Genomic DNA, 27,967 nt, shown 5'->3' with positions numbered 1-27,967 from the left:
AGGGAGTCTAAAGTAGAACAGAGAAACAGAAGGTTGAAGTGAAACGTATTTAGCACTATATCTGCAAAGACAAGAGAGAGCTGAAACCCAAAAAAAAAACCATGAAAAAAATAGTTCTTATGAAGAGACAATTATAAGAAACAATTTTCTTAAATTTGTTTAAGTGTTTTTGCCTGTTGTATACTTCAGCGTTTTAATATTTTTCTATTTTGGTATTAGCGCAAAAAGAAACCTTTTTATGAAGCAGGTATTTTAAACATATTTCCATTTTATAGAGCTGTTATGTAGAATAATGCAGTATCAATTTATTTTAGAACAAAGCAATAATTACTACAACGCGATAGCACAAATAGAACTTTCTTTTGAATGATTAGATTTCGAATGTTATATTTCGAATGATTCTTCTTCTTCGTATTTTGTGTATAGTTTGTGTCGAGTACAGTTAGCACCAGGGGTTACTATCTTTGTATCTTTTGTAGCCTTCTTTTCTTCTGTTATCTCGTCGCACAATTCACTTTTGGTTCCGTCTCTATCAACCTGTAAACATTTAACTTATTAATATAACAAGGAGGCTCGTTAATGTGCGTTCGCACATGATGTTCCGACTCGAGCTCATCTACATTTTTGACTTAATTGTCAACCAAATGAAGAGATAACAAAAATAGATGTTTGAGTTTAAAACAATCGTTACACAACCTAACTACTAATTGAATTACACAATGCCATGCCTCATTACAGCACCAACGAGATCTGAAATTAAAAATACTACGAGACAAAAGAAACTGAATATCTAAATTTAAAAGCACCTAGTAACAACGTCAAAATGCAGTTGGATAAAACATTAACTACTCAATTTTTTTTCTCCTAACTATACAGCAGATGGAAAAAAAATTCTTAATGAGACTAGGTAACAAGTCGACAAAGAGAAGGAACAATGAGGCGAAATTCAAAAATTAATCAGAATTTTTTAAACCAAGAAATTTCAAAAGTCTTAAATATATTAGCTTTTAATTAAATAATCCTTGACAATTTGCTAAAAAGTCATTGCAAAAACAAAAGGACCTGTCTTTGATTATACTAAGCCATGAAAACGAACTAAAGAAAAACTCAAAAAATTACAAACGATTTGCGAAAACACAAACTATTGCTACAATTAAAAACATTTGCTATTATCTGAATTTTATGTATTTTTAATTCAATTGTTATTTAAATTTTTCAAATTTATTTTCAATTGTTAGTAATTCTGCTGAAGGATTTATACTGAGAGATTAAATAAGTTTACTTGGGCCACATTAGAAAACCATTGGGATCTGTTATTGCGTGATTGTTCTGAAAGAGGAGAAAAAGAAACACAAAAATTTGATCACTCAAAAAACATTTTAAAAAACGCATATTAACCAACAAACAAAACATTAGTGAGAAATAAAATTAGTAAATATATTTTTTTCTGAAATACAAGAAATTGTATGTGACCTCTCATTGATTAAAATAAGCTACAATTTGACGAAAAGAACAACAAAAACTGAAAAGTTTCAAAAAAATTACAAAGTGTACATAATAAACTTTAAGACTATTCGGTATAAACTGACTGCTTTGGGAAACATCATTCGTTCAATCCTCAATTACAACCTAATGAGACCTGTCAGCAGTTTACGGCTATCTAAAGAACAAAAACAGCAAATTCAAGAAAAAATTGAGCGAGAAAGGTGTCGAAAGCATTAAAAAATGAACTTTTCACTAGAAACTTTTTAAATTTCAAATAATTTCTTTTCAGCAATGGGATTACCATTTTTTTAATATAAATTCAAGAAATCAACAAATATGAACAAATACATTAGAACCACTAAATTTTTGAGAAAATTCGCCATTTCAACCCCATTAAATTCATTAGATTTCAACGGAAGCCAGTAAATACGCTCAATTATGCCTCGATGGGACAACAAGTTTGTTTGCCATTCATATTTTATCAAAAAGAGCTTACAACAAAATATTCATTATGAAAACAACAACAAAGACAGGCAAAAACAAAAAATCATAAGAAAAGTGCCAGAAGAAAGTGTCGAGGCAATTCAAATCATAAAGACTTCTCTGAAAACTTTATCCATGATCCGTTGAACGTCGTCCCCAAACAAATGATAACTGTCACTAATAGGAGAATGTGATAAGATTTCAAAAGGATCCAAGAATAAGAAAAATAGCCAAAAAATTTCAAAAAGTTATGAAAACTCGTGGCATTGAAGTTTTAAAACTAAAAGGTAGAAGATAAAACCCCTAAACAGATTAGTTTTGGCTGCAGTAGAAAAGAAAGGGGTCCTGTCAGTACTGAAATTGACTAACACTTTGCAAAAAAATAAGGATTTTCGAAAAACTGTTTTTAAAGTCTTAAGGGCCATTAATCTAAAAAGCTTTCAACGGAGGTCAATAACTACGCTCAGATATAACCCGAAAGGTGAAAGTATGTTTCTAATGCTCATGTATATATAATCAATAGGACATCACAATATGCCTTAGGTGCATTAAAACAACAACAAAAACAGGCAAAAACCAAAATTCAGTAGAAAATTAAGTGCGAGAAGGAAGTGTCGAAGCCAATTAAACCATTAGCTTTTCTCTGAAAAATTTTTATCTGTGATCCACTGAACGTCTTCTCTAAGCCAATGAGTTTAGAGTCATTTTTGGATAGTGTATATAATATTTGGATAATGTGATAAGAGTTCAGAAGTAACCAAAAGCACAAAAATATCCAAAAGTTTAAAAACTTTTGAAGTCTTGTGTCATTGAAGTCATATAACCAATAGTTAGAAGATAAAACCGCTAAACAGAAAACTTTTAATTGAAGTAGAAAGCAAGTGGGTCCTGTCATTACTAAGACTGACTAACAGTTCACGAAAAAATTTAAGATTGCTCAATTTTCAAAAAAAAATTTTTGAAAAATTATCTTTCAACACTTAACAGCTATTAAATTCAGTAGCCTTCAAGGGAAGTGAAAAAATATGCTCAAATATGTCCCCATAGGATCACAGGAAGGTTTGTTACGCTTAGTTAATCATTAGGACATCACAATTGGTCTTATAGTGAAAACAACTCTTATGAAAACAACAACAAAACAGGCCAAAACCAAAATTCAGTAGATAAGTGCGAGAAAATGTCGAAGCCATTAAAATCATAAGCTTTCCTCTGAAACTTTATCTTCGATCCACTGAAGGTCTTGTTCAAGCCAACGGGAGCTATCAGTATTTGAATAATGTTACAAGATTTCAAATGTAACCAATGATAAAAAATCCAAAATTTTAAAAAAAAAATTTCGAAATCTTGTGTCATTGAATTCATAACCAAAACTTACAAAATAAAACCGCTAGCTAGATTTAATTTAATTGCAGTAGGTAGAAAGAGGGCGCTGTTATCACTGAGACTGACTTACAGTTCATGATAATAAGTTTATGATTGGTTAATGTTCAAAAAAATTTTTCGAAAAATTATTTTTAAAGTCTTAACAAATTAGCTGTCCTCTCAAAGCACTAGATAATTTCTCTGAATAATCATTACGGAACATAATTCACTGTTGGCCATTGAGTCCCTGCCATAGGACTCCAAAAATTAATAAATTCTCAAAAAGAAATTAAAATTTCATTTAAAATTACGAAAACTCAGAGTCGATGCCAAAAAAAACATGGGCGGTTCCTTGAAAAAGATTTTTTTGTTCATTGGGCTTCATTTGACTGTAAAGGATGTTTGTCATTAACAGAAGTTCGATATTAAAAGTGATTTGCCTCTAGGGTGACCTAAAAAGCAAAGGAAAATTAGAAACGTTTTTATAAAAAAGAGCTCTGAATTAGAATTCGATTTTTTTTTGATAGTGGACTTCCCTATAAGACCAGAACCAGTATTTTTATCGCCTTTAGTCTATTATGAATACACAAAATTGGTTCATTTTGTGGCATGGAATTCAGTTTTGAAATACTCTATTTTTAGAAAATATCTTAATTTGAAAAAAAAATTACACTAAAACTGAACAAATATCCCGTGTTCACACAAAACTTCAATCCTCGATAACTCCGAGGAAAAAACGAAAATAAAAAAATCTTTAATTTTGAATTCTACGCTGGACCAGTATTTTGATGATAGCATTCACAACAAGTGGGGTCTGAACAATTATCAATAATATGAAAAATATATCTCTAAAGTTGAAGCTCAATTGCACATTTTAAACCTTGCAATTAATAGAGAACCTCAGAAGAAAGTTCGAGGACTTTTAGCTAACTTTCGAAAACCATTAAACAAGCAAATGAACATAAACATGCTTATGCTTTTTTGAATTTATTGGCTTTTTGATTGAGCCAAATCTTCACCAAAAATCCATCAACTTGCTTAAAGATCGTGTTTTGACGGATGAATCATAAATATGTGAATCGAAAACGTTTTTTTTTCAGATTTATAATTCACTGGTCAAAGTGTAAATATATTTGGTACAAACTGACGTGATTAACGGATATTTTGTCCATATAGCCGCAGTCAGCACATCCACCTAGATCTGACATGAAACAGATGTGCTTGGTGGATTCCAAGCCAGAAAATCCATGCGTTCCACCATTTCCATCTTCACAGATGTTATGTTCATATTCGCCCTGTAATGTGCAAAATATATGTAAAATAAGCAAAGTTTTGTGCTGCTGCAAATTCACCAAAAATTAATTTTCGATAGGTAAATTTTGGCCACATCCCATTACCGGGGGGTAATTTTTATACGTGATGTGATTTAATGACGTCTTCTCCATTTGGCTGTGTAGACGTAAATAGTGTTTCAAGGCTTTTGGTGTCAGAAAATTCCAAATTTCAAACAAAATTTTAAACTTTCGCAAAAGTTTTGCGAATAAGAGAGTACGAAAAAATATTTAAATGTCCACGGTGAAGACCTTCAAAGAATGCTACAAATCAAAAAACCAAGAGAGGGAAAGAAACAGACGGTTAAAACACACGTCGAATAGCGAGATAGTGAGAAGTTTTGATTTTGTTTTTTTTATCGTTTTATTGATTTTTTTAATTTAGTTTTGGTTATTTCATTATATCGCCACAACTAAGCTATGCATATTATGCCTTAAAATATAAAACAAATATAAATGAAACCAATATCCAAAATTGAAATTTTTTGCTAATCTCCGATCTGAGAAATTCTCTCGTTCAACCTTCTGCATTTTTGCGTACTTGTGATTTCCATGATAATTAATTTTCATCCCAGTTCATTGCGTGAGACAATTACTTTTTCGAAAAAAAGATCCCCTGTCATTGTGTTACATGATAAGAACTTGCTCTGCGGAAACTTTTGCTTGATTTTACTATACTTGCTTGGATTTGCATTGTTTAAAATGCGACATACTCAGACAAACAATAAGTCAAGCAAAGCTTATTTATAAGATAACCAGTGTGAGAATTTCCGAAATTTTAATTCTTTATTTAGTTTTTTAAACTAAATGTAATTTAATTGTCATTTACCCAATATTTATTAGTTAAGACGAAAATGACCTTAGTGTAATCTAAGTTGCAATCTAGCATCATGAGCCTTGAATGGGTGTTGCTGTGAAACGAGAAGTTTTCGAGAGTGCAATCCCTTCCAGGTTTTTTTTCAAAAAATTTTATTCATGGAATGGAATGGAAAAATGAACGTGTTGCATCAGTAATGCTTGAAAGATCAGACTACAAAATTTGTTTGTTTATTCATTGATTTTGTGTCTTTAGGGTCTGAAACCGCGCCTTACGTCGTTTATCGTAATACTGCGCATATGTTCTGATAAGGTAATGCATGCGTGTTAGTGAAAATGGACATTATTTATTCCTTGCCTCACTTTTTGTTCCGACCCACTTTAGTGATGAACTATATACTCAAATGGGTTTTTTTGTTCAGTCAATTTTGGCTTATCGAAATATTCATCGTAGAGAGCTGTGAGTGGTATCATTAGAAAGCCCATACAGTGTAGAATAAGGAATTGAAAAGATTTTTTTTGATTTTTGCTTTTTTTTCAGTGAGTTAACGAGGTTTAAAGTTTTGTGAATAATAGACGGATCTCTCTTGTTTTTATTCTCATTTTCCGGAATTTTTTACTATATACTATACTTTTCAGTTTTGTTAAAATATGTTAAAATTATTTAAAAAGTGTGGCTTGTTTGTTTTCTAAAGATAGATGAGTGTCGATAAAATTTTCATCTTATTCTTGGCCCACAATTTTGCGAATTATTAAAAAAAAACAGCCTTTTTCATCGAAAATTGCAAGAAATAAGCATGTTTAGTCAATTTCGCTTAAATTGCCTAAAAAATGCTTACACAAATGGATTCAACTCAACAAAGAGATAAAATATCTCTCCGCTCATTTTGAAAGTTTTCAGGTTTGGAAATTCTGTCTGTTTTTAGCTAATATATCTCGATAATTATACAAACAGCATTCATTTTCTTTGATTATATGAACTTTTTTCTCAATTTAATTATATCCAATAACCATTGCATGTTTTTAATGTGCGAAGAGTAATAGCAAGGTTAGTTCTGGTCCGATAATTTAATTTTAAAATAAAAAAAATCAGCGGTTGATTTTAATCAGTGGCTCTTTTTTTCTAAAAAAATGAACGTTTTTATGTTCATTACAGAACAGTACAACTCACATCAAGGCTCACTTTTGACAGGTCCAATTGCCTTCAACAACAATTGCCAGTTAATTTTTTTAAGGTTTGTAGTCAAAATTTGTTTGTCGTTTTGACTTTTAAACGCATTTGTTTTCAAAAAAAATTTAGGGATTATAGAGCTGGGCCACTTTTTTTCATTTTCTGGTCAACCTGCAGCTTAATTTCAGAAAAAAATACAGAATGCATCTTGAGTTTAATTGAAATTTAATTTCTATGGATGCTTTACGTTTTGATAAATTGTTTTCTGGCTTCAAAACTACTAGTTTCACAAAAAAATTATTTCGGGACATTTGCCCATTCTTCAGGTTCTTTATTCTGGCTTCCTCACATTATCAAATTATTGATAGGGCAGTTTTTTTCATTGGTGTTCAAAAAATAGGCGCAATTGAAATTATAATTTTTTAAGCGATAGATTAAGGTTTTAACGGCTTCGACACCGTTTTCTAGAAGAAACCAAAAGAACTTTTCTTCAATTTTGTCTTTAACTGCCTTTCTTTTTCTTGTCGTATGAACCCTCCAGAAAAATGAGATGCTTCAGGGGTATTGACTTTTGTTATGGAGGAATATTTGAGCCCATTTACTAGCTTTAGTCGTTAGCTCATTGTTTTCATTACTTTAAAGATAACTTATTCAAGAAATGTATAAGGTTTTTTTAGATTTCCATCTTCTGATTTTTTTGCTCATTTGTTACTTAGTCTCAATAATCACAGTTCACATAACAAATTTTGGCTTCCAATGTAGTGGCAATTTTGAAGTCTTATGTAGTGGCAAGTGAAATAGTTATGGTTTTAGTAGCTTCGACAACGGTTTTTCGCAAAAAAATTAAATTGTTTGTTTCATTTTTGTCCGTATTTGAAGTTATTTTTTAACGTATGACGACTTCTTCTTTGTGGCAGGTTTCAGTATTTTCCGTTGGGAAAAACAAACATGTTTTAATATCTCACTTAACAGCTGATTTAAATTCGTGACTTTGAAAATAAATGTTCTAAATATTTTTTAGCTTTGAATCTTTTGTATTTTTTTTTGTCTTTCTGTCATATAGTTTTTTTAAGTACAATAATGATATCACTCTCTTTGCATCGAAAAAAAACGATTTGGAATAAGGCTGCATTTTTAACTGAATTTATGGTTTGAACGGCTTTGAGGCCGGTTTTTTGTCAAAAATTTAATTTGGTCTGTGTTTGAGTTTCTCTTTGTAAACGTAAAACAGTTTTTGATTAATAACTGATCTCAGTGGCTTCTAATGGCGAAATGAAGGAACCAGTTTATTGAGTTGAATTGATAGATGATGGTTTTCATGACTTCGAAAATCTTCTTTTTAAAAAAATCAAAAGTTTTCTTGACTTTGCATCTTCTGCTCTTTTTGTCTATTTTCTTTAATTGCATTGATTTGTTAATTACAGGTCATTTATCAACGGTTGATGTTGGAAAAAGGCAAAAGTTAAGTTGAGCCTATCTTAACTTTTCAGCAAAATGAATATGGTTATAAAGGGTTGACACCGGTTTTCTTTTTTTTTTCTTTTTATGTTTGCATGTTTTTTACGTTATTTTTGTTAAGCTAAGACACTTTCTGATATAGGATGAATCTCAACAGTTTCGATTGGAGGAATAATTGAACCTTTTTTTTTATAAAATTAGTGTTTTAATGATTGTTTTAAAGACTTTAAAACTAGTTGTTTAAAAATATATTTTTTTCTAATTTGCGTTTTCTGCTCTTTTTTTATTTGTTACCTTGTATCAATATTTACAGGTCACATATTGCGTTGGTCGCATAACATGAAGGCGAAATTTAACATATATAATCATTTAAGTGAATTCAGCATGGTTTTAATGGCTTCGTTTTTCGAAAAAAATATTTTCTTTTTTTTTTGTTTCTGTCTGTTATTCAAGTTTCTTTTCGTAAACGTAGGAAATATTCTAATCAAAGAAGTTCTCAATGGTTTTTTATAGGGGATAAGATAAAGCTAGTTTTTTTTCAATGTATTGCTAATCATTTTCATGACGTGTATGTTAATTGGTTTCGAAAAACACAAAACGTTGTTTTTAACTTTGCTCTTTTCCTGTTACCGGTTACCTAGTCTCATCAATGAGTGGTCACTTGTCACTTTATTGGCGTTCAAAAACGCGCAACCAAATATTTCTTATTCCTAAGGAATAAATCATGGTTTCAACGGCTTCCGCGCCGTTTCCACAACTGTTTTGCGTTGTTACCGTTTCTCACTGATTTTTTCAATGAGTCACATTGACGTAAACTGAAAAAAGATAATTGAATATAGTCATTGCTGCAACCGGTAACAAAAATCCACCCAACCTTGTATCTGTGCCGGCAATTTGTACAATAAGGGACCTCTAATGACCAGAAAATAGAAGTTTGGCGGGTGCAAAGAGAATGGTTGTATAGGATTGGGGGGAATTAATGATCCTCTGTGTCTAATTCTTGACAAGCTCTTGAAAACGCCAAACATTTAAATTAAAAAATTTTTCAGGCTAAAATTTGCATCGGATTGGTAGATATAAATCGTTCTTTTTCCCATTCTACAATTAATTCTGCCAGTTGCTATATGCAATTAATTATTAATTTGATTCTCTTCATTTCTATGTAGTCAAAGTTCTGATAATTATTGTTGAATTTAGGCAGTTTATCCTTTTTCAGAGTGATGGCGTTGACAACAGGCGGTGAGCGCTTATGTTGCTGACGAGATGTTTGTACTATTTAACGTTATTTCTCAAAAAAAGTATCGTGGTTATGAGTACAATATTTTCAATTCTGAATCAAATTTGAACTTCTTTTGCTTACTGTCACTGTTGTTCACACACGCTGGGTCGTCAAACATGTTGCGTTTTTTCTAACTAATGTTAATGTGAATTTCTAGGATGACGATTTGCCACCAAAGACATTTTAAACATATTTTGTCCAAGAATGTTTTCTTGACATGAGCAAAGATTATTTTTCGACAGTCTTGGACAGTAAATTTAGTCGTAAATTTACAGACAATAAAACAAAATCCGTCAACAACTTGATTTCATAAGAAAACATTTTTGCAGCTTAGAAATACTATTTTATCTCAAATTTCTTAAGAGTTGTAAATTTTCACGTTTAGTTATTCAATTCTCATTTTTAAATGTCCTCATTATTGACATCATTTTTCTTCAAAGATGTTTACCTTATATTATTTCTCTAGTTACATAGGCAATTTTGAGCGCAAGAGAAAGAGAATAATCGTCACCGCATTCTACCTAAACACTTTATTCAATTGACATACCTGCTTATTTTTCGTTTGACTGATTTGATCACAATCAAAGTCGAAAAAATTCTTGCCGACGTTGGACGCGCTTGCAACTTTGTTTTCTCCGTCGGTCAGAACCAAATGTCCAGACGTTAGAAATCCTGGATCAACACTGAGGTCAGTTTTGAGGCTCTGGTTGAGAATTCCAGAGTTACTGCAATCCGATACCGATGATGATGATGTTGTTGATTGCCACGATGATGATGTTGACGACGTTTGATCGTCCAACCCGATGATGGCCCCTTCTTTTTGCCCTTTGACCTCTTTAGAAACCGTTTTGTCAACTATATTTTGCGCCATATTTTCTTTGCCCATTTTATCATGTTTCTTACCACTTTCCCAACATTTGACAAAATTCTTCGTTTGATCGAAAACTGATTTCTCAGATGCTGCAGTGTTCGTTTGAACCCACTTAGATGTCTGCGTCAGTTTGCTATCTAGGGGAGTAGAGGAGCCAGTAACAAGCGTGGGTTGTCCCACTTTTATCACTGAAAACTCATTTTCAGCTTTGTTCTCGCTGGTCGACTTGCATTCTAAAGCCCCTTTTTCAATTTTTTGATGGTAGCACTCGTTCTGAAACCAAAATTAACTTAAATCACTTACGTGCGCATTTTAAAATGCCGAAAGTATGCAGTGCCAGAATTTAAAATGCAAGAAGTTCCTATTTAGCCAGAAGTTGACTTTCGTCATTTTAAAACAAGCGCGTTTCGTGTTTTAAGCATGGCTACGTGACTCTGTAGAAGGCATTTCGAAATTCTGACGCAATATCTCGAAACGCTGTGCAGTTCTTGATAAACACAAGAAGAAGTTCTCAGTGACTTCAAGCAGAGTCACGTAACCAGTATTTAAAACATGTTTTGCTGATAACTTAAACATTTTTGCTTATCACCAGGTGTGTTCAATTGAATATGACATTTAATTCTTGCATACGACGTCTAAAAATTTGTTAATTTACAACTTTCATAATATGAAACTTCTAGGATTACAATTTTTCAGAGACGACATAATAGGAAGTTGTAATTTTACAAATTTTTCAGTCGTGAAGTCAACCCGGGACGGCTATCTTTCGAATTGCGGCTACGGGTGCTTCTTGGGAGATTGTGGCGACTACTTATAATATTTCAAGAATCTTGCAAATTAGAATATCACCCTCAGATTTGAACTAGGGTCATCGACTTTTGGTAGGGTACTTCTTCTTGGGTACGCATTCTGGTACTGTTGGTCAACTATATTATTCTGGCTTATCATCCAAGGCTTTGATAAATCAATTTGTCATCAGTAATATTTACTTTGTTCCCTGATGTCAGTTCTGTGTCCAAAAATATGGAAAATGACAGTTATGATTTCATTTTTTTCTTTGTTTTTATTATTCGGTGTAAAAAAGTGCGTGTTTTTACATAGTTAATGGTTTGTATGGCGCAATAAGAGGTAGGAGCTATACCATAAAATTTGTAGACACCAATAGATAGGGGTAAAAAATAATCAACTAAATGGTTTTAACCCCCCCCCCCCCCCCCCAAGTAAAGCAACAGTTCCATTTAGCTAACGTTTTTTGTTTCTCCAATATTTCCGGTTACAACGTCACGTCTTGAATCATTCATCTCGGCCGAAGTTCCACATTGAGGCATAGTCCAACTTCGGGTCATTAATTCAGAACAGTCCAATTTAGTATCAAGTCCCACAGCAGGAGTACTAAGACAATCTCTGACCTCAAAAACGTCTCCTCTATTGAACTCGTCCTTGATTTTGCTGGATTGCTCATAGTCGGCAGATTTCACGTGTAATTCCGCCGTTTTGTTAGTTTTGTGGCATTTTTTAGGGAAAGAATAATTGTGCCAATCGTCCTGCAAAAAATAAAAAGCGGTTGGTTGTTCTCAGGTTTATTGATGTCACAAAAAATGATGATACTTGAGCTTCGAGAACAATAAACATACCCGGCAGATTGCCGGAAAATAGCCGCCGTTGATTCCAATAAGCATGATTGGGATTGAAAGATTAGAAGATATTGAAAAAAAAATTTTGTACAAAAACATTTTTTTAGTCCGGTTTATTTTGACGGCATTTCGTAGTTGAACATATTTCTGTTTCTTAGAGAGAGGCTACAAGGGCTCAGTACCAATAAGCATAAGAGATGGTGACTAATACTTAATGGCACGACGTTCAAATAGCGGGCATCTAAAATTGGGCTTTATGGGTTTATCCCCTTTCTACTTCTGACTTCAATTTTGTATACTGACTCTGCTCATTTTGAGTTGCTTTGCTAAGCAAGTGATGTTCAAATTCACTTTTAGCTGAACGAAAGAAAAGAGAAACTAGCCTAGAGAAGTAAAAAAGATTTCACGCAAAATGTCGAAAAAGCGGCAAAATGGTAAAGCGAAAAAAAGTTCGACGAAGTAAAAAAAACATAGCAGGACAAGTCCTGAAATACAAAAAATTTAAAGAATTGAATGGAAAACTCAGACGTACTCTACCTGACCAGCCGATCAATTGAACAATGCCAGCCAGAGCACAAAAATTGTCTCAAAGAATTGAGAAACTAAAAGAATCAAAACTAAACAAAAACATACTCATTGCTAAAACTCTTGAAGCTTTTAAACCTAAGGCAAAACTTTCTCGCTTTAAAAATACCTATTTCAAAAATATGTTCAAAACCAATTTTTGTTCTGAATTTGGTCTAGTATTATATCTGCAAGACCTCAAAAATATTCATTGGCCCTTAAAGATCGACTATTTCGAAATTGACCAAAAAATTTGAAAAAAAAAAAGAAATCAACAGCAAATTATAAGGAAATGTTGCTAAAAATTGTGATATGAATATCTTCAGAATCATTTCGGTGTTTTTAGAAGCTATCCAGTAACCTAATTCCAAGCTTTAAAAACTCAATGGCTCATAGATCGATAGGAAATGTTTTTTAGAAATTTCAAACTTCAAAAAATAGAAATTGGATCTATTAAAAAGTTGAAAGCCATTCAATAGCTCCCTAGCAACTATTCAATAACATACTCTCAAACCCTGAATGACGTTACCCAGCTACTGAGGCAAGAAAAAATAAATAAAATAAATGTTTTAATAAAACCATGAAAAAAATTGCAAATTCTATCAAAAAACTTCTAAAAGTCGAAAGGTTGAATTGTTGAAAACAAATCCATTGAAACTTAAAACTATGCATTAATTTTTTTATCAGAACGTGGAGTAGGTTTTCTTGCACTTGAGAATGGACGAATATCAAAAACTGACAAAAATTTTAGGAAACCTTAAAAAATTGCAGATTTTATCCAAAAAATGCTAAAATTCGAGACATTAAAATATTAAAAACCATTCCATTGTTACTTGAAACTATGCAGTGTCCTATTAACAAACTTCAAATGAGAGAACCTGGCCCTTGAAGCTGGAAAAACCGAAAAAATGATGAAAATCAAAAACGGAAGAAAATGCCAATTTTGTCAAAAAAATTGCTAAAATTTGTGATATTCAAAAGTTGAAACCTATTCCATGGCAACTAAAAATTTTTCAGTAACTTATTATTCAACCCCTAATGAGGTTTTCTGGCCTCTGGGACTCAAACAATTTGAATAATGACAATAAATGCCAAAAAATATGAAAGAAATTGCAAGTTTTGTCAAAAAATGCTGCGGCTATTAAATATATAAATTGGGTAAAAGCTATTCAAAAAAGACAATTGTTTATGACAAGAAAGACTAATTAGGTTGAGGTGTAAACTTTGGACCGCCATACGAGGAAGCTTGAAAGTTTTTACATTAGTCGAGGTCTGGACGACCCTCGTTCAGAAGTCGACTTAAGAAAAAGGTGAATGGCTGATGTTGAGTACGAAAAGACCATGATTGACAAATATTGGGTATGAAAAGACGTCCTGTTGACTTCATTGGTCGGGATCGACGATGAGTCAACCAATATAGGTCGGGGTTGACAACGGGTCGACAGATATTGGCTAGGACTGACTGCGATTCGAATAAAGAGAATAAAATATAAAGAAAAAAGGCTTATTCTAATCGGGTTAAATGAAACCAAACTTTAAGTAAGTGATCACGTATGTAAGTAAAGTCTAAAATAGTAAGAACTTTTGACCTAGCTTGTCTACAAAATTGCTGGTGATTTTTAATCGAATGAAACCAAACTTACCGGAAAAGTTCCTCATGTAAATAGGGTCTAGGGTCATATAAAATTTTAGTCTGGCTCTTCTCAGAAAAATTTATCTTCAAAAAGATTAAAATTGTTAGCTTTTGACCAAAAAACTGAAAACAGTTCCACGAAATGATCATTTTGACGGCCTATATGTATGTGTGACGTTAGTCGTTTTTGGGTCGATTTCAGGAGTTTTCCCCGACCATGTAATTAAGGTAGGTGAAATTAACCCTACCTCGACTTTATTAGACATTTCATATGAGTCTTTTCATACCTCTAATAGGGTGGGGTAAACTGGGGTTATAATGTACTTAGGTCCTATAACCAACTAGATCCAATATCTGGCTGTACCTTTGTGATTTCTGCAGATTCTCGTCTTTCTGTCCCTCTAGACTGGCTTCTGCTTCTTCTGGTGGAGTGAGCCGGGTGCATATATGCAAACTGGCTCTTCCAGTCATTGTATTGTCGCTGGATGCCGGAACTGGGTTTGTACGCCAGAGCATTTGTATTGTCAACGTTCACTTGACAGTAAGAGTCGTCAGCGAAATCGAATCGTGATGTTGGAACTACACTCGGGTATTTGAAGCCATGCACCTCATGAATGTTTGTGTTCCAGTTTCTAAATTCGTAGAAACTTGGAAACTTGAATCACGCGGTCTCAAAATTGCGCCGCAGTTACCTTCTATGGAAGTTTCAAAAAATTGTTTAGGTTTGTTCAAGAACCGACTGAGCTAGAATCCGAGATCCAGAAATTTTCATAAAACACTCACGTGCACATTTTAAAATACCGAAAGTCTGCAGTGCCAGAAGTTAAAATGCCAGAAGTTGCTACTTAGCCAGAAGTTGACTTCCGTTGACTTTCGTCATTTTAAAACGTGCGCGTTTCGTGTTTTAAACATGGTTAAGTGATTCTGCAGAATTCACTTCGAAATTCTGACTTAATATCTCGAACCGATTCGCGGTTCTCGATAAACGCCAGAGGTTCTCAGTGACTTCAAGCAGAGTCATGCAACCATTACTAATGCTTTTGTTAAAAAATGTACAGAAATGTATCGCTTTTTTGCAAAAAATTGAGTTTAAAACTACCATTGAAAACACTGAAATTGTGTATAAAACGTGGAAAGTCAGCGGGGGCATTGACTGTACATAACTAAAATGAAAACCCGATTTTGCGGGTTTTCCAGCGCTTATCTTAAGAAATTTATTTTAGAAATCCTCAACCCCGGAAGTGTAAATGGGCATCTTAATGTTTTTTCCTATTTATATACTTACTTTAAAATGCCCTTTAGAGGCTTCGTTTGTATAACCGGGACTTCATAAACTGCCTCGTCTGGATACGCGTACACATTCTCAACTTCAGTCTTCGAAAAATTTTCCCTCTCGTACTTTTTGTTTCTATCCTCTTTTCCTCCCTTTTTGCCAGAGTCTCCATAGTTGTTCACACTGTACCCGTAGGACGTGTCTGTGATTTTTGAACCCTTTCTTGGCGGGGTTCGAGATTGTCGTTTGCCCACACTTTTGGATCTCAGAGTTCTGGGAGCCGCTATCGGAACGGATTCTATTTCCTGTTTCAAAAAGGAATCGGTTGATTAATAGGCAACATAGATTTATCAAAGGTAAAACGGCAGATACTTAAGGAAACTAAACATGGAAACTGAACATTCAAAAATTTCTCAATCTGGCTCAAAAACACCCCAAAAGGGCACTTGTAGTTCCAAAACTACGTTTCTGTGCATCGAAAGAGATTCGGAATTTCCTCTTTATGGCACCCTACTTATCAAAAAACACCATAATTAGTGATTAAGGACCAATTTTTGATTACAAACTTTCCATCAAAAATTGCTTTTATTGAACTTGTCATATTTTTGCTGAGCAAAGAACTGTGCTAAGGATTAACCTTTTTAAAATTTTGATACTGCATTTTTTTATCGTTTGCGGATTGCCAAAAGTACGTGTTCATCGTTGTTTGCTCTGGTCTTATTCTGGGGCAAATAATCAGTTCTTTCTCCACTACTTTTTGCGAATAAATGTGCTTGCCTCGTTTCAGTCTTAAATGAAATTGTCATGCTCTTCACATTTTCATTTCTATGCTTCCCTTCCGATGCAAAAAATAAGGAGTTAAAGCTTAAGTTAAACTTTAAAAACATTTTGCTCTAATTTGGTTGAATGAATAAATGAAAATAGACAAAGAAATCAATTCCCTTTCTGCATCCACGAAAACCGAATTTTTCAAACTGAACTCTCAAAATCACACTAGAAGAGCTTTGTACAAGCAATAACAAACCTGGCTTCAAATCAAGCTGCACAACTGAAAACAATGAAGCCAGCTGTAATGCCCGATTCGGTCAATCAAAATCAACGAATGAAGAAGAGAAGAAAGGTTTGAAAAACACATGTGGTTAAAATTAATCGGTAAATGTGTGAAAAAGTGTTTTGAAGGCAAACAACTAAATTATTGAAAATTGCCTCATCAGAGATCCGATAATACCTGACATTATTAGGACTACGGAGAAAAAACAACAAAAGACAACAAATCAGTAATTATGGTTAAAAACAATATTCATTTTTTATAGAAATTCTATTTATCAAGGTCAAAAAAGCATAAGGTAACACCTGAACTAAGTAAATCACAACTAGTACTTCGCTTCAAAGCAAACGGGAGATGTCCTCATGGAAATTCGATAATAGATCGACAAAAGCAAAAACTAAAAGGGGCAACGTTACAACACAACAACTTTCAATTTAAACGAAGAAATACTCCATAGACAGCCAATGTGACCGGTGTTTAACGAGACTATGAATTTTAAACAATGCTACCTTGGAGTGACAACAAAATCTGCCACTAAGGACACTACGACCCAATATAATGAAAACAAACTATATACCAACAAGGCGGCTCGTTAATGTGCGTTCGCACATGATGTTATGACCCGAGTTCATCTACATTTTTGACTTAATTATCAACCAAGTGAAGAGATAACAAAAATATATGTTTGAATTTTAAAAAAAAAATGCTACAAAATCTAACTACAAATTGAATTACATAATGCCATTTCTCATTACAGCGCTCACGAGATCTACCAATAAAAAGACTACGAGAGAATACAGCAAACAACAAAATATGCAAAAACAAAATTTTCACGGCAGAAACCAAATATATAATTTTAAAAGCACCTAGTAACAACGTCAAAATGCAATCAGATAAAACCTTAACTCCACAAATTTAGTTTTTGCTAACTATACAGCAGATGTATGTTTTTCATAATGAGATTAGGTAAAAAATTGACATTGAGAAAAAAATGAGGTTAAAGTCAAAGATAAATCAACATTTCTTAAGCCAAATAATTTCAAAAGTTTAAAAAAATCTTTAGCTTTTTAACAAAATAATTCTTGATAAATTTACTAAAAAGTCAATATGAAACTAATGGGACCTGTCTTTGCTGAGACTAAACCAAAGAAATAAACTAAATACACAGAAAATCTAAAAAAAAACGAACAATTTACACAAAGACGCAGAAAATCTCAAAAAATTACGAACAATAACATAAATTATTGAAGCCATTAATATCATTAGCTATTATCTGAATTTTACTTAATTTTATTTCAGTTTACATTTATACTCATTCAGCTAAAATTATACTGAAAGAGAAAAGAAGTTAGTTCATTTGGGCCACATTTGAAAATCATTGGGATCTGTTTTACCTGAATAAGCTAAAAGAAGAGAAAAAAAGAAACACAATTACTCCACTCACAATAATTTTTATGAAAAGCCTAATGTCCACCAAACAAATTATCAGTTACGACATAATATTAGTAGACAAGTTGGTTTTTGAAATTCAAGGAATTGGAGTAGACTTCTCAATGACACGAATAAGTTGACAAAAAGAAAAAAACTGAAAAGTTTGAAAAATTTTGAAGATGTATAATATCATAATTTTTAAGACTATTGGCTTTAAACTGACTTCTTCGGGTAACATCACTCATTAAAGGTTTTTGGGCAGCCTTACAGGCAACATTACAGGTTTATGAGACCGATCAGAATTTCACGGCTGCCTAAAAATAAAAAAAAGCAAAAACAGCAAACTCACAAAAATTAAGCGAGAAAAGTTTCACAGCCATTAGAGAATGAACTTTTCAGTATAAACTTTTCTATTTTCAATTAATTTTTTAACAGCAAGATGATTGTTTCTATTGTTACCAGATGACTTGCAAAACCACAAATATAAACAAAGATATTAAAACAACGAAGTTTTTGAGAAAAGCCCTAGTATCAAAGACATTAAACTCAATTATTTTCAACGGAGTTAATTAAACACACTAAAATCTGCCTCGATGAGATAGCAATCATAGGTTTCATTCATGTGACATCAATAACTTATCACAATAAGTCGTATGGCAAAGAAAAATACATCAAAACAACGAAACTTTTGAGAAAACCCATAGTATCAAAGTCATAAAATTCTACAGCTTTCAACGGAAGGCATTTAATACGCTAAATTATGCCCAGATGATGTGACGACCAGTATGTTTGTCATTCAAAATTTATCAATATGACATTACAACAAGCCATTGACTATGAAAACAACAACAAAAACAGGCAAAATCCAAAAGTTCGGTAGAAAACTGAGAGAAGAAAGTGTCGAAGCTATTTAAACCATAAGCTTTTTTCTCTGAAAATTTTTTCAACGATCCATTGAACGTCTTCACTAAGCCAATGGGAGCCATCAATATTAGGATAATGTAATACGATTTCAAAAGGAACCAAAAGAACTAAAAAAAACCCAAAAATTATAAAAATTATGAAAACTCGTGCACCGAAGTCAAAAAAACCAATAGATAGAAGACAAAACCGCTAACTAGATAAATTGTTGTTAATATAGAAAAAAAGCGGTTCTGTCATTACCGAGACTGACTTACAATCCACGAAAATAAGCTTAAGATTGATTTTTGTTCAAAAAAAATTCAAAAAAAAATTTTTTTAAAGTCTTAACAGCCATTAAACTCAAGCAATTTCCTAGGAATTCAATGAATACGCTCAGCTATGCCACGATGTGAATACAAAGACGTTTATCTTGCCTAGGTAATCAATAATACATCACAATATGTCTTATGACTATGAGAAAAAAAACAACAAATACAGGCAAAAACCAAAATTTCTTTAGAAAAATGGGAGAAGAAAGTGTTGAAGCCATTTAAACCATATTTTTCTCTGAAAACGCTTTATCTATGATCCTTTGGACGTTTTCACTAAAGGAAGATGTAGCCATCAATAATAGGATGACGTGATAAGATTTCAAAATGAACCAATAAAACGAAATGTCCAAAAATTTTTTTAAAAAATTTGAAACTTTGAAATTTGAAAAATTTGATAAAGCCGCCGATGAGATTAACTTATGTTGCAGTGACATGAAGGAGTTCAATCCTGTTTTTACTTAGACGAACTCACAGTCCACAAAAATAAGTTTCTGATTTTCTAATTTTAAAAAAAATTTCGAAAATTTATTTTCAAAGTCTTAACAGCCATTAGCTGTCCACTCGCAGCACTAGATAGGTTCACTTAATGCTCATTAGCAAATCTATTACACTTTTAGTCAACAAGTTCATGCCATAGGTTTATAAAACTTTAGGAAAACCTCAAAAAATAAATCAAAATTTCATTTGAAATTACGAAATTTGAGATACGAATTCAAAAAAAAACATGAGAGATCCCTTTGAAACAAATTTTTTGTACATTGGGCTGCATTTGATCGTAAAAGAGGTTTGTCATTAACGGAACTTCGATATTAAAAGTGTCTAGTAGTCTCTAGGTGACTTGAAAAAACAAAAAAATTCCAAAATTTCTAAAAAAAAAAGAGCTCCCAAACCTAATTCGAACTTTTTTTCATATATTAAACTTCCCTCTAACTATTCTTTGGAACTAGTCTTTATTATCTCCTTTCGTCTATTAAAAACCTAAAATTGATTTACTTTTTGGCGTGAAATCTAGTTTTGAATTAAAATTTTTCGTTGAAAAAAACGTTGGTTCGAACGAAAATTACGGTAAAAGTGAACAAAAGTGAACCAAATATCCAGTGTTCACATGAAACTTAAAACCTCGATAACTCCTCGAAAAAAAACGAAATTCAAAAAAATCTTTTTAATTTCGAATTCTACGCTGGTCGAGCTTTTTAATGATACCATGCACATTTCTCTACGATGAATATATCGGTCGGCCAAAATTCACGGAACAAAAAAAAACCCATTTGAGTATATAGTTCCTCCCCCCCACAAGTGGGGTCGGAACAAAAAACCGCTAAACTGCGGTCAAAACTCAAAACAACTCTATTTCTTACAAACACATCAATGAAGTCAAAATAGCATCAAATAATAACCAAGATAAGCACCTAAAAGGCAATCACGTAAAACATCCAATAATCATTTGGAAACGTCATAAAATATTTCGTATTTTTCTGCAAATTTTCGGTCTTTATTGAGGCTCTAAAAAGACGTCGACAAACAAAGCAAAAGGGCAAAGTTGAAAAACAAGTCAATATTTCTAAAAAAAAAAACAATTACTTGAGATTCAAATCAAACAAAAGTTTGAGAACAAATACTATCAAAGCCATGAGACAATCAATTGCATAAATAACAAATAATAGATTGATGTTTGAAATCCATTCACTACGATTTGAATGGGAGATGTCTTTGATGAGACTAAGTTAAAAAATGTCAAAAAACCAGAAGAAGAAAAAGAGACAAGGTTCAAAAATCATTTTAAATTTTCAAAACAATTTATTTCCATATCTTTGATATCATTCAATATCAACTAAGTTTGAGATTTTTAATCTTGGTTAATACCTCAGTTTGCAATAAGATTACAAAAATAACGACATTTATAGGCCAAACTCAAATCTCAACAAACATTTGCATCAAACGGTTATGAAGCCGTTTAAGTCGAAAGCTACATACTAGAAACATCCATATGTTTAAGTGCAACTTCAAAAAACCAATTTTATCTGTTGTTTATGTGGTAAGTTGACTGAAGAAACAACTTGAAAAAGGAAAAAAATGTCCAAAAATTGTCAATGACGGTATTCAAAACCGAGGTATCGAAGTCAGGATTACTTTAGTGAAGAGCTTTAAACATTAAAAAATTATACTCTAGAAAAAGATTTGAACCAGAGTTAACTTCCACTAAGCTAATTTTGAAAGAGATAAGAGTTGAATGGAAAAACTTTAAAAAAATTGCTCAGACATTCTTGAAACGAAGATACGAAAAGTCATAGGAGCCAGTAAGTATCAATTGAAAGCATTTTTTAGGCATCTATAAACCATTTCAAGAAGCCAATTTGATCTTCATTCCGTTATACTAAGTTATGAGACTGCAAACTACCAGCAAAACGTAGCAGAAAACCAAAATTCAGTTTAAAATTATGAAAGCACTCTGTCTTAGCCATAAAAAGCAGAATAGTTTTTATGCAAAAATGATACATGATGATGGAGCTTCATTTTCACCTATAGAGGAGCTGGCAGTATCCGATCTTTGATGGGCAACAGATCTGCTTTGTAAAGAATACAGAAAGAATTGCCAAAAATGTTTATTAAAAATTCATCACCCCAAAACAACTAGGTCAGTTTTTGATTCTCAATGACCACCGAGGCCAAAATTTGTCCTAATAATGCTGCCTATTCTTCAATAACAAATAATTGTTCCGAAAGTTACTAAATTAAATTATTCGGCAACATAAATTTCAATCTATCAAAAATGATTGATTCATTTTGCTTAATGATTGTTTTAAGTTAGCGAAAAGCCGGCAAAATTTTGTTCTTATAACGCTCTCATAAATTGCAGAAATATAACTATCGTTCTTTGAGTTCATTAAAACAGGGTCAGCAGTTTTGAGCTCTTGTTTTCTGGCAATTTTTGAACAGTGCGCCAATAGAGCAAATTTTTCAACCTCGCTAACTGCCTGGCAAAAAACGAAATTCCAAAAAATGTTTTAATGGTATATTCACCGCGGTAAGAGTTTTCTATTGACAATGTAAGTTTTGAAATGAATATATCAATCAACTAAAATTGACTGAACAAAAAACAGTTGAGCATATAGTTTTTTTGCCTCTAAGTTTTCCAATAAATTTAAATTTTTTAAACTTTGTTTTCAATTTTATTTTTTATGAGCTGAAAGCACCGTACGAGCAAAAACATTGATCGTTTTTCTGAAACAATATTTTTTCCGTTCTATTGGTGCGGTGATGTCAGAATGAAAAACAAATAATTGTCGAACACTTTCAAACAACATCCTCAGCCCCATTTTAAGATTTAAAAACAATTAACCTAAGTGCTTGCAGATTTATTCTGAGCATCATATTTGCAGAGAATTTTGTTCAATTAAACAGCACAGTTTTACCGGCATTACTTATTTCCATTTTAAAGAATGAATGACTAAAATTTCTTTTTGGGATCATTGTTGCTGAATGTTTTTCCGTTCTCTGAGTGTTTTTATTTATTGCTGACAATTGTTTTTCGGTGAAAATTGTCCTTCAAAATAATATAATTTGACCAGACGTACATATAAAACGAAAACAAAAAACATTTTTACGACTTTATTGAAAAACTTTTACGCTAATATTTACAGTCACTATGCCCTCGATAAGGAACAACCTCAAGCCAGACCGGATAGTCATCTAGCAAGACCTTGATAGAATCTAGCAAAAACTGACTATCTTGCAAGATTTTGCAAGATTCTTTCAACTGATCAAAAGCCACCAAAAATAAAAAATTAAATTCCGAAGCCAACCATATATGTCTAAAAAAACTGCAGATTTGAATTTGTGGAAATATGGGAGCATTTGAAAAACAAAAATCATAGATGCTTGGAATTGTAAAAACAAGAAAAAAGAATCGGGTTAATTTTTGTGCGGAGAACAAAAACTCAAACACCAAAGGAAGAAAAACCAAAGGAAGAAAACAGGAAGGAAAAAAATTTGCTCGACGGAGTCGCCATTTTCCAAAAAAGCATTTTTTTAAGTAAATTTCCTTATATCTCTCATCACACACAAAAACTAAAGCTGCGTTTTTTGGCTCAAGTTGAAGTTAATTATAACTGTTACTAAAGTTCACAGACTATTCGCAAAAAAATGTGTTGTTAAATTTGAGAAAATAAATGAATTTGTTGAAAAAAAAATAACGGCTCAAAGGAAAATGTTGCATTCTGTTGATATTTTATTATCTCTGAGCACTCCCTATAAAGCAGCTCGGGAACATTGGAGGTCATCTTGATGTAAATTTTTGCAACTAAAGGAGAACATTTTTTTGGCATCAAAGTGGAGGGCAAGGACTTCAACAAGGCCTCCAACAAAATGAAACGGAATTCAACAAACAAAAATCGAAAAAAATCAAGACAGGAAAATAAAGAAAAACTTAAGATCGAAAAATTAGGAAAAAAATTTGAGAAATTTTTTTGAGGAAAACAAAGATAACCAAAGGATGCCTTATATTAATATATTTATGATTTTCTTCCCTATAAATTTTGTCGATGCCCAGAATGTGTACATTGAATATAAGCGGCATTTTGAAAGTTTCTAGTCCAAGACTAGTTCCCTAGGATGTATGACGTTTTGTGCTAAAAAAGGTTACCTTGCACAATTTTGCAAGTCGAATGGTTACCCTCCAAGATTCTTGCAGGTCGAATGGTTGCCTTGCAAAGTTGACATTCAAGTGATTATCTTGCAAAACTTTTGCAGGTCGAATAGTTATTTTGCAAAATTCTTGAAAGTGGAATGGCATTCATGTTCGAATCCTGCAAGTCGAATGGTTATCTTGCAAGATTTTTGTAAGTCGATTGATTATCTTGCAAAATTCTTGCAACTCAAGTTGTTATCTTGCAAAATTCTTGCAAGTGGAATGGTATTCATGAACGACTCTTGCAAGTTGATTTGTAATTTTGCAAGATTCTTACATTTTCAATGGTTGTCTTGCAAAATTCTGGCACGACGATGTCCATCTTGCAAGATCTTGCAAGAAAATCTTGCAAGACAATGCATCGTCTTGCAAGATCATGCAGGATAACCATTCGATTTCGGCTAGGGAATGCAAAAAAGTGCAGCAGTTATTGCAATGTTGCACATGAGTAACCTTTATTATGCCAAACTTACCGATGAATTGGTGGTTGAGGACGAAGATGAGTTGTGTGCGGTCTTGTCTCTCTTCTTGCTGCTGCTTCTATCTCGTTCACTGTTTCTCTTCTGTTTAGAGCCCAAACGCCTATCAACGAAATAAATTTGACGTAGAGTAAGAAAACAAAGCAAAAAGTTTTAACTAATTAGCCACAACCGTTCTAAAACTTTAAATAATTATTTCAAAATGCTGTTCTTTGCTGTTTTTCATCCCTCTTGACACCTGATTGCAAAATAACAGTTGTTGAAAAACTGAAGTTTTCAGATATGGTCCGAAAAGATGGTTGTATTCTATTCAAAATAATTGAATTCATTAGTTTTGCCCTACATCGATGATAAGATGCACAGAACGGGCAAACAGATAATTTCCTTACTTTTTAATTCAAATATTTTATATTTTGTTAAAAAAATGGACGAAAGAGTTTTTGCAATTTTTTTTAGTTTTTTTTACTTCGTATTTTTATTTTTGTTATCATTAACTATACGAACAGCTTCTGAAGATCGTTTTGTCTTCTGCTAAATCGACAAACTTCTCGAAGATTGGGTTGAAAACGAACAACAACCCAGCATTTAACTCAAAATGTTTGCGTGCGATTCACATTGTTTGTTCCAACCTCATTGGTGGGTGGAGGAACCGTATGCTCGAAAAATTTTCACAAATTAACAAAATTATTTGTAGTTCAAATTGAAACTTCAGAAGCAAAGGAAACTATGGGTCGAAAAAGTAAAAGTAATAGTTGTGCAAATAAACCCATTGGTCATGTCTAGATTAATTCTCTTCCTCAGTTTGCAGAGCAATTATTTCATTTCTCAACTATTTTGCTGAATAACAGACACGAAAAAAACAAGATTAGTTTCATAAAATAAAAAAGAATTTGGAGAAGACTTTTATATTGTCCTCGATGCAATGCTTTGTCTTTGATTGCATTTTCGAAAGGTTCTGCAACAATTGCATTACCAAATTCAAAAACTTTCGCTTGTGTTTGGATGATGCATATGTCAATTAGGTTTGTCATATTTCTTTTGGTTTTATATGAAAAACATTGAGAAACGTTTTTGCTTATAAGTTTCGATCAATGAAGGCTTTTTTTCATTACACATTTTATCTAATAAAGAAACCAACTAGCTTTTGTTCTTCTTCAAGAACCCTGCCTTAGTGGCACACCAACTTATAAAATTACAGTGCAACAACGTTTTTGTTGTGCTTGCACTTTTGTGTTGAAAAAATTCTTTTTGCATGGTCTAAACAAGGGAATCGCTTATGGAAGCAGCTCCTAAAATTTGGATGCGGAAATCAGTGGTTGGTAATCGCGGCGAGGCCGTGACGCACCCGGTGCGCTCCCACCGACCTGCCAGTTGGAAGTTCGTTTAGCTTTGTATTCCAATTCGGCTGATTGAAGTAGCATGGCCTATTTTATTCTAATCAGTTTAACATAGTATGCATATCCTTGAAAATTTCTTAATCGTCTCTGATTGGTTCAATAATCGCGCGCCTAAATTGTATTCAAGAATAGCCCGCCTTTGCAAGGGGGCAATTGTAGAAAAGATACGAAAATTTGTAGATATGAGATATAGAAATTAGGTTGTTCGTAATAAAAGTTCGATTATTAAAAACATGAATTCTCAATTACATTATAAATTAGTAAAATTTTTACTGCTACTTTGATACCCCTCTATTTTCAAGAAATGTAATTATAGAGGTCAGTGCTTTAATGTGACAAAAAAACTTCATTAATTTAAATTCTCGGCTTACGTTTCGTATAGTTTCGAAAATCAGACTACTGCGTTTGCAGAAACCAACGATTACAAAATGCAATTTCAGAAACAGTTCACTTCACCTATTTGAAAACTTGTTGAATTGGGCCTTAATTTCAACTAGAATGAATGTAAATTTCCAAAAGTATACATCGTTATTTTTGAAGTGCTTTCTTTGAGATTATCGTGTAAATGAAAAAGATCTTTAGCAGATGTTATTTTTTCAGAGAAAGTGTTTTGACACATTCTATAAGACTACAACTTTGTATTGGCCCATAATCATTTAACCCCCTCGCCCCAAAAAATGTACCACATGTTTTAACACTGGATCATTTACCGTCACTTACGCACCCCTAACTTTAATACAATTTGAAGGAAATGAAGTGTTGAAATCGGGATGAAATGACAGTGGAGTGAATTAATCGGGGCTAAATGATAGAGGACCCTATAACTTTGACCCGATTAGTTTACTCCTCTACAATTCCAAACCAATTTTAATTCAATTATTCCTACGATTTGCACTAAAAGTTAGGGTTGCGTATTATTTTGGTACGAAAAATAAGGGACTTAAAATGATCTAGCGGCAAAAATTGTGATACAATTTTTTGGGTGGGGGTAAAAGAATCGTGGTGAATAGAAAGTTGTAAAACTAATAAAGGTAAAAAAGCAGGACACCATTACGTAATACGTTTCCAAACTCTAAAATCACTAAAAATGATTGAAGTATTGCTCTAGAGTCTATAAAATCTATTGCTTTAAATTGTATAATATCTTTTGCACTGGAATATTTAACCCTATCACTGACCGACTATAAAGTCAATTAAAACGCTAATAACTCCTACACCCAGAGCGAAAATTCCACAATGAACAAAAACTCTTACGTTTTGCTATCGCTGTTTCTGAATGAATTCGTTGAATGATCCCTATCAATTATCTCGACCGGAATCTGGACACCTAATTCCTTGCTCTGCTCTGCCACTACAGGGTTATGCTGTATAACTTTAGTAGTTTCTGTTGTTTGTTGTTTACTGTTTTTGGTCTTCGATTTTGACCTTGATTTTTCCCTCATTTTTGAATACATCTTCGATTTGGAATAAAATAGGCAAAATAAAGATTTTGCCCTATTCTTCTAAGAGTACTAAACTCGTTCAATATCAAGTCTAGGCTAGACTACGGCAGTTTTCAGCTGAAATTTTGAAGTTTGATTGAATGTTTGAGAATGAAAGTTGAATAATGGAGCATCCTGTTTTCACTCTCTTTTCACTTAAGTTATAACTAGTTCACTTTCACACCCTGAACAATGGCACAGATGTTAATATCACTGAAACTGTTCACACGATTTCGTTTTATCACATTTTTTCCAAGTTCTGAATTTGTAATTAGGAAAACCGATGCTGGAAGAAACCCATCTTGAATTACTTGATAAATCTTAAAAGCATTAGTCAATAAAAATCAATCTGCTGCCTCCATGAGACAGCAGGAAAAAGAAAAAAAATAATTATAAAACTCACTAAATTGAGCTTCTCCCGATCCTGTTAGATATACAATTTTTTCCATATAATAAATTCCAAAATCACGAGGCAATCATGAGCAATTTTTTGACAACATGTTAATTCAGTATTGAACAAATTGGATTACTCTTACTTGTCAGTAACAAATTTTAAAGAAAACTATAGTTTCACCTGTTGTAAATAATACATTCATCAAATTAATTTAATTCTCTGTTGTTAGTTTTTAATTTGTTATTTTTTTAAAGCCTATAAAACACCATTTCTTTTGTTTTCTTCCTAAGGATTAAAATAGAATTTTCAAACCTCCAATCTAATTATTCAACGGAATTTTTCACAATAAAGAATTAAAAAACTCTCCACTTTTTTTGTAAAAGGTTTGTCCTTTCTTGCTAATCCAACATAATGTGGCAGCTTTTGTATTCACTGACCAACATTTGATTTCAAGT

At 32.6% G+C, this 27,967-nt stretch overlaps 1 protein-coding gene across 1 annotated transcript; it reads right to left on the bottom strand.

Annotated features, from left to right (window-relative positions):
• Positions 1-40: 40 nt before the first annotated feature.
• Positions 41-27,201, bottom strand: LOC142345316 (uncharacterized). Its single transcript, XM_075397314.1, has 8 exons — positions 26,892-27,201; positions 24,235-24,343; positions 15,373-15,665; positions 14,452-14,719; positions 11,504-11,800; positions 9,933-10,529; positions 4,479-4,625; positions 41-537 (listed from the first exon to the last, which is right to left on the bottom strand). Exons 1-8 carry the CDS (start codon positions 27,089-27,091, stop codon positions 385-387), a joined length of 2,064 nt encoding a protein of 687 aa, XP_075253429.1. The 5' UTR covers positions 27,092-27,201; the 3' UTR covers positions 41-384.
• Between the last annotated feature and the right edge of the window lie 766 nt (positions 27,202-27,967).

This window comes from Convolutriloba macropyga, chromosome 1, assembly GCF_964194025.1.
Source record: "Convolutriloba macropyga chromosome 1, txConMacr16.3, whole genome shotgun sequence".
Classification (NCBI taxonomy): Eukaryota; Metazoa; Xenacoelomorpha; order Acoela; family Convolutidae; genus Convolutriloba; species Convolutriloba macropyga.
The sequence above is the reverse complement of the archived record's forward strand: the minus strand, read 5'-3'. Positions and strand labels throughout refer to the sequence as shown.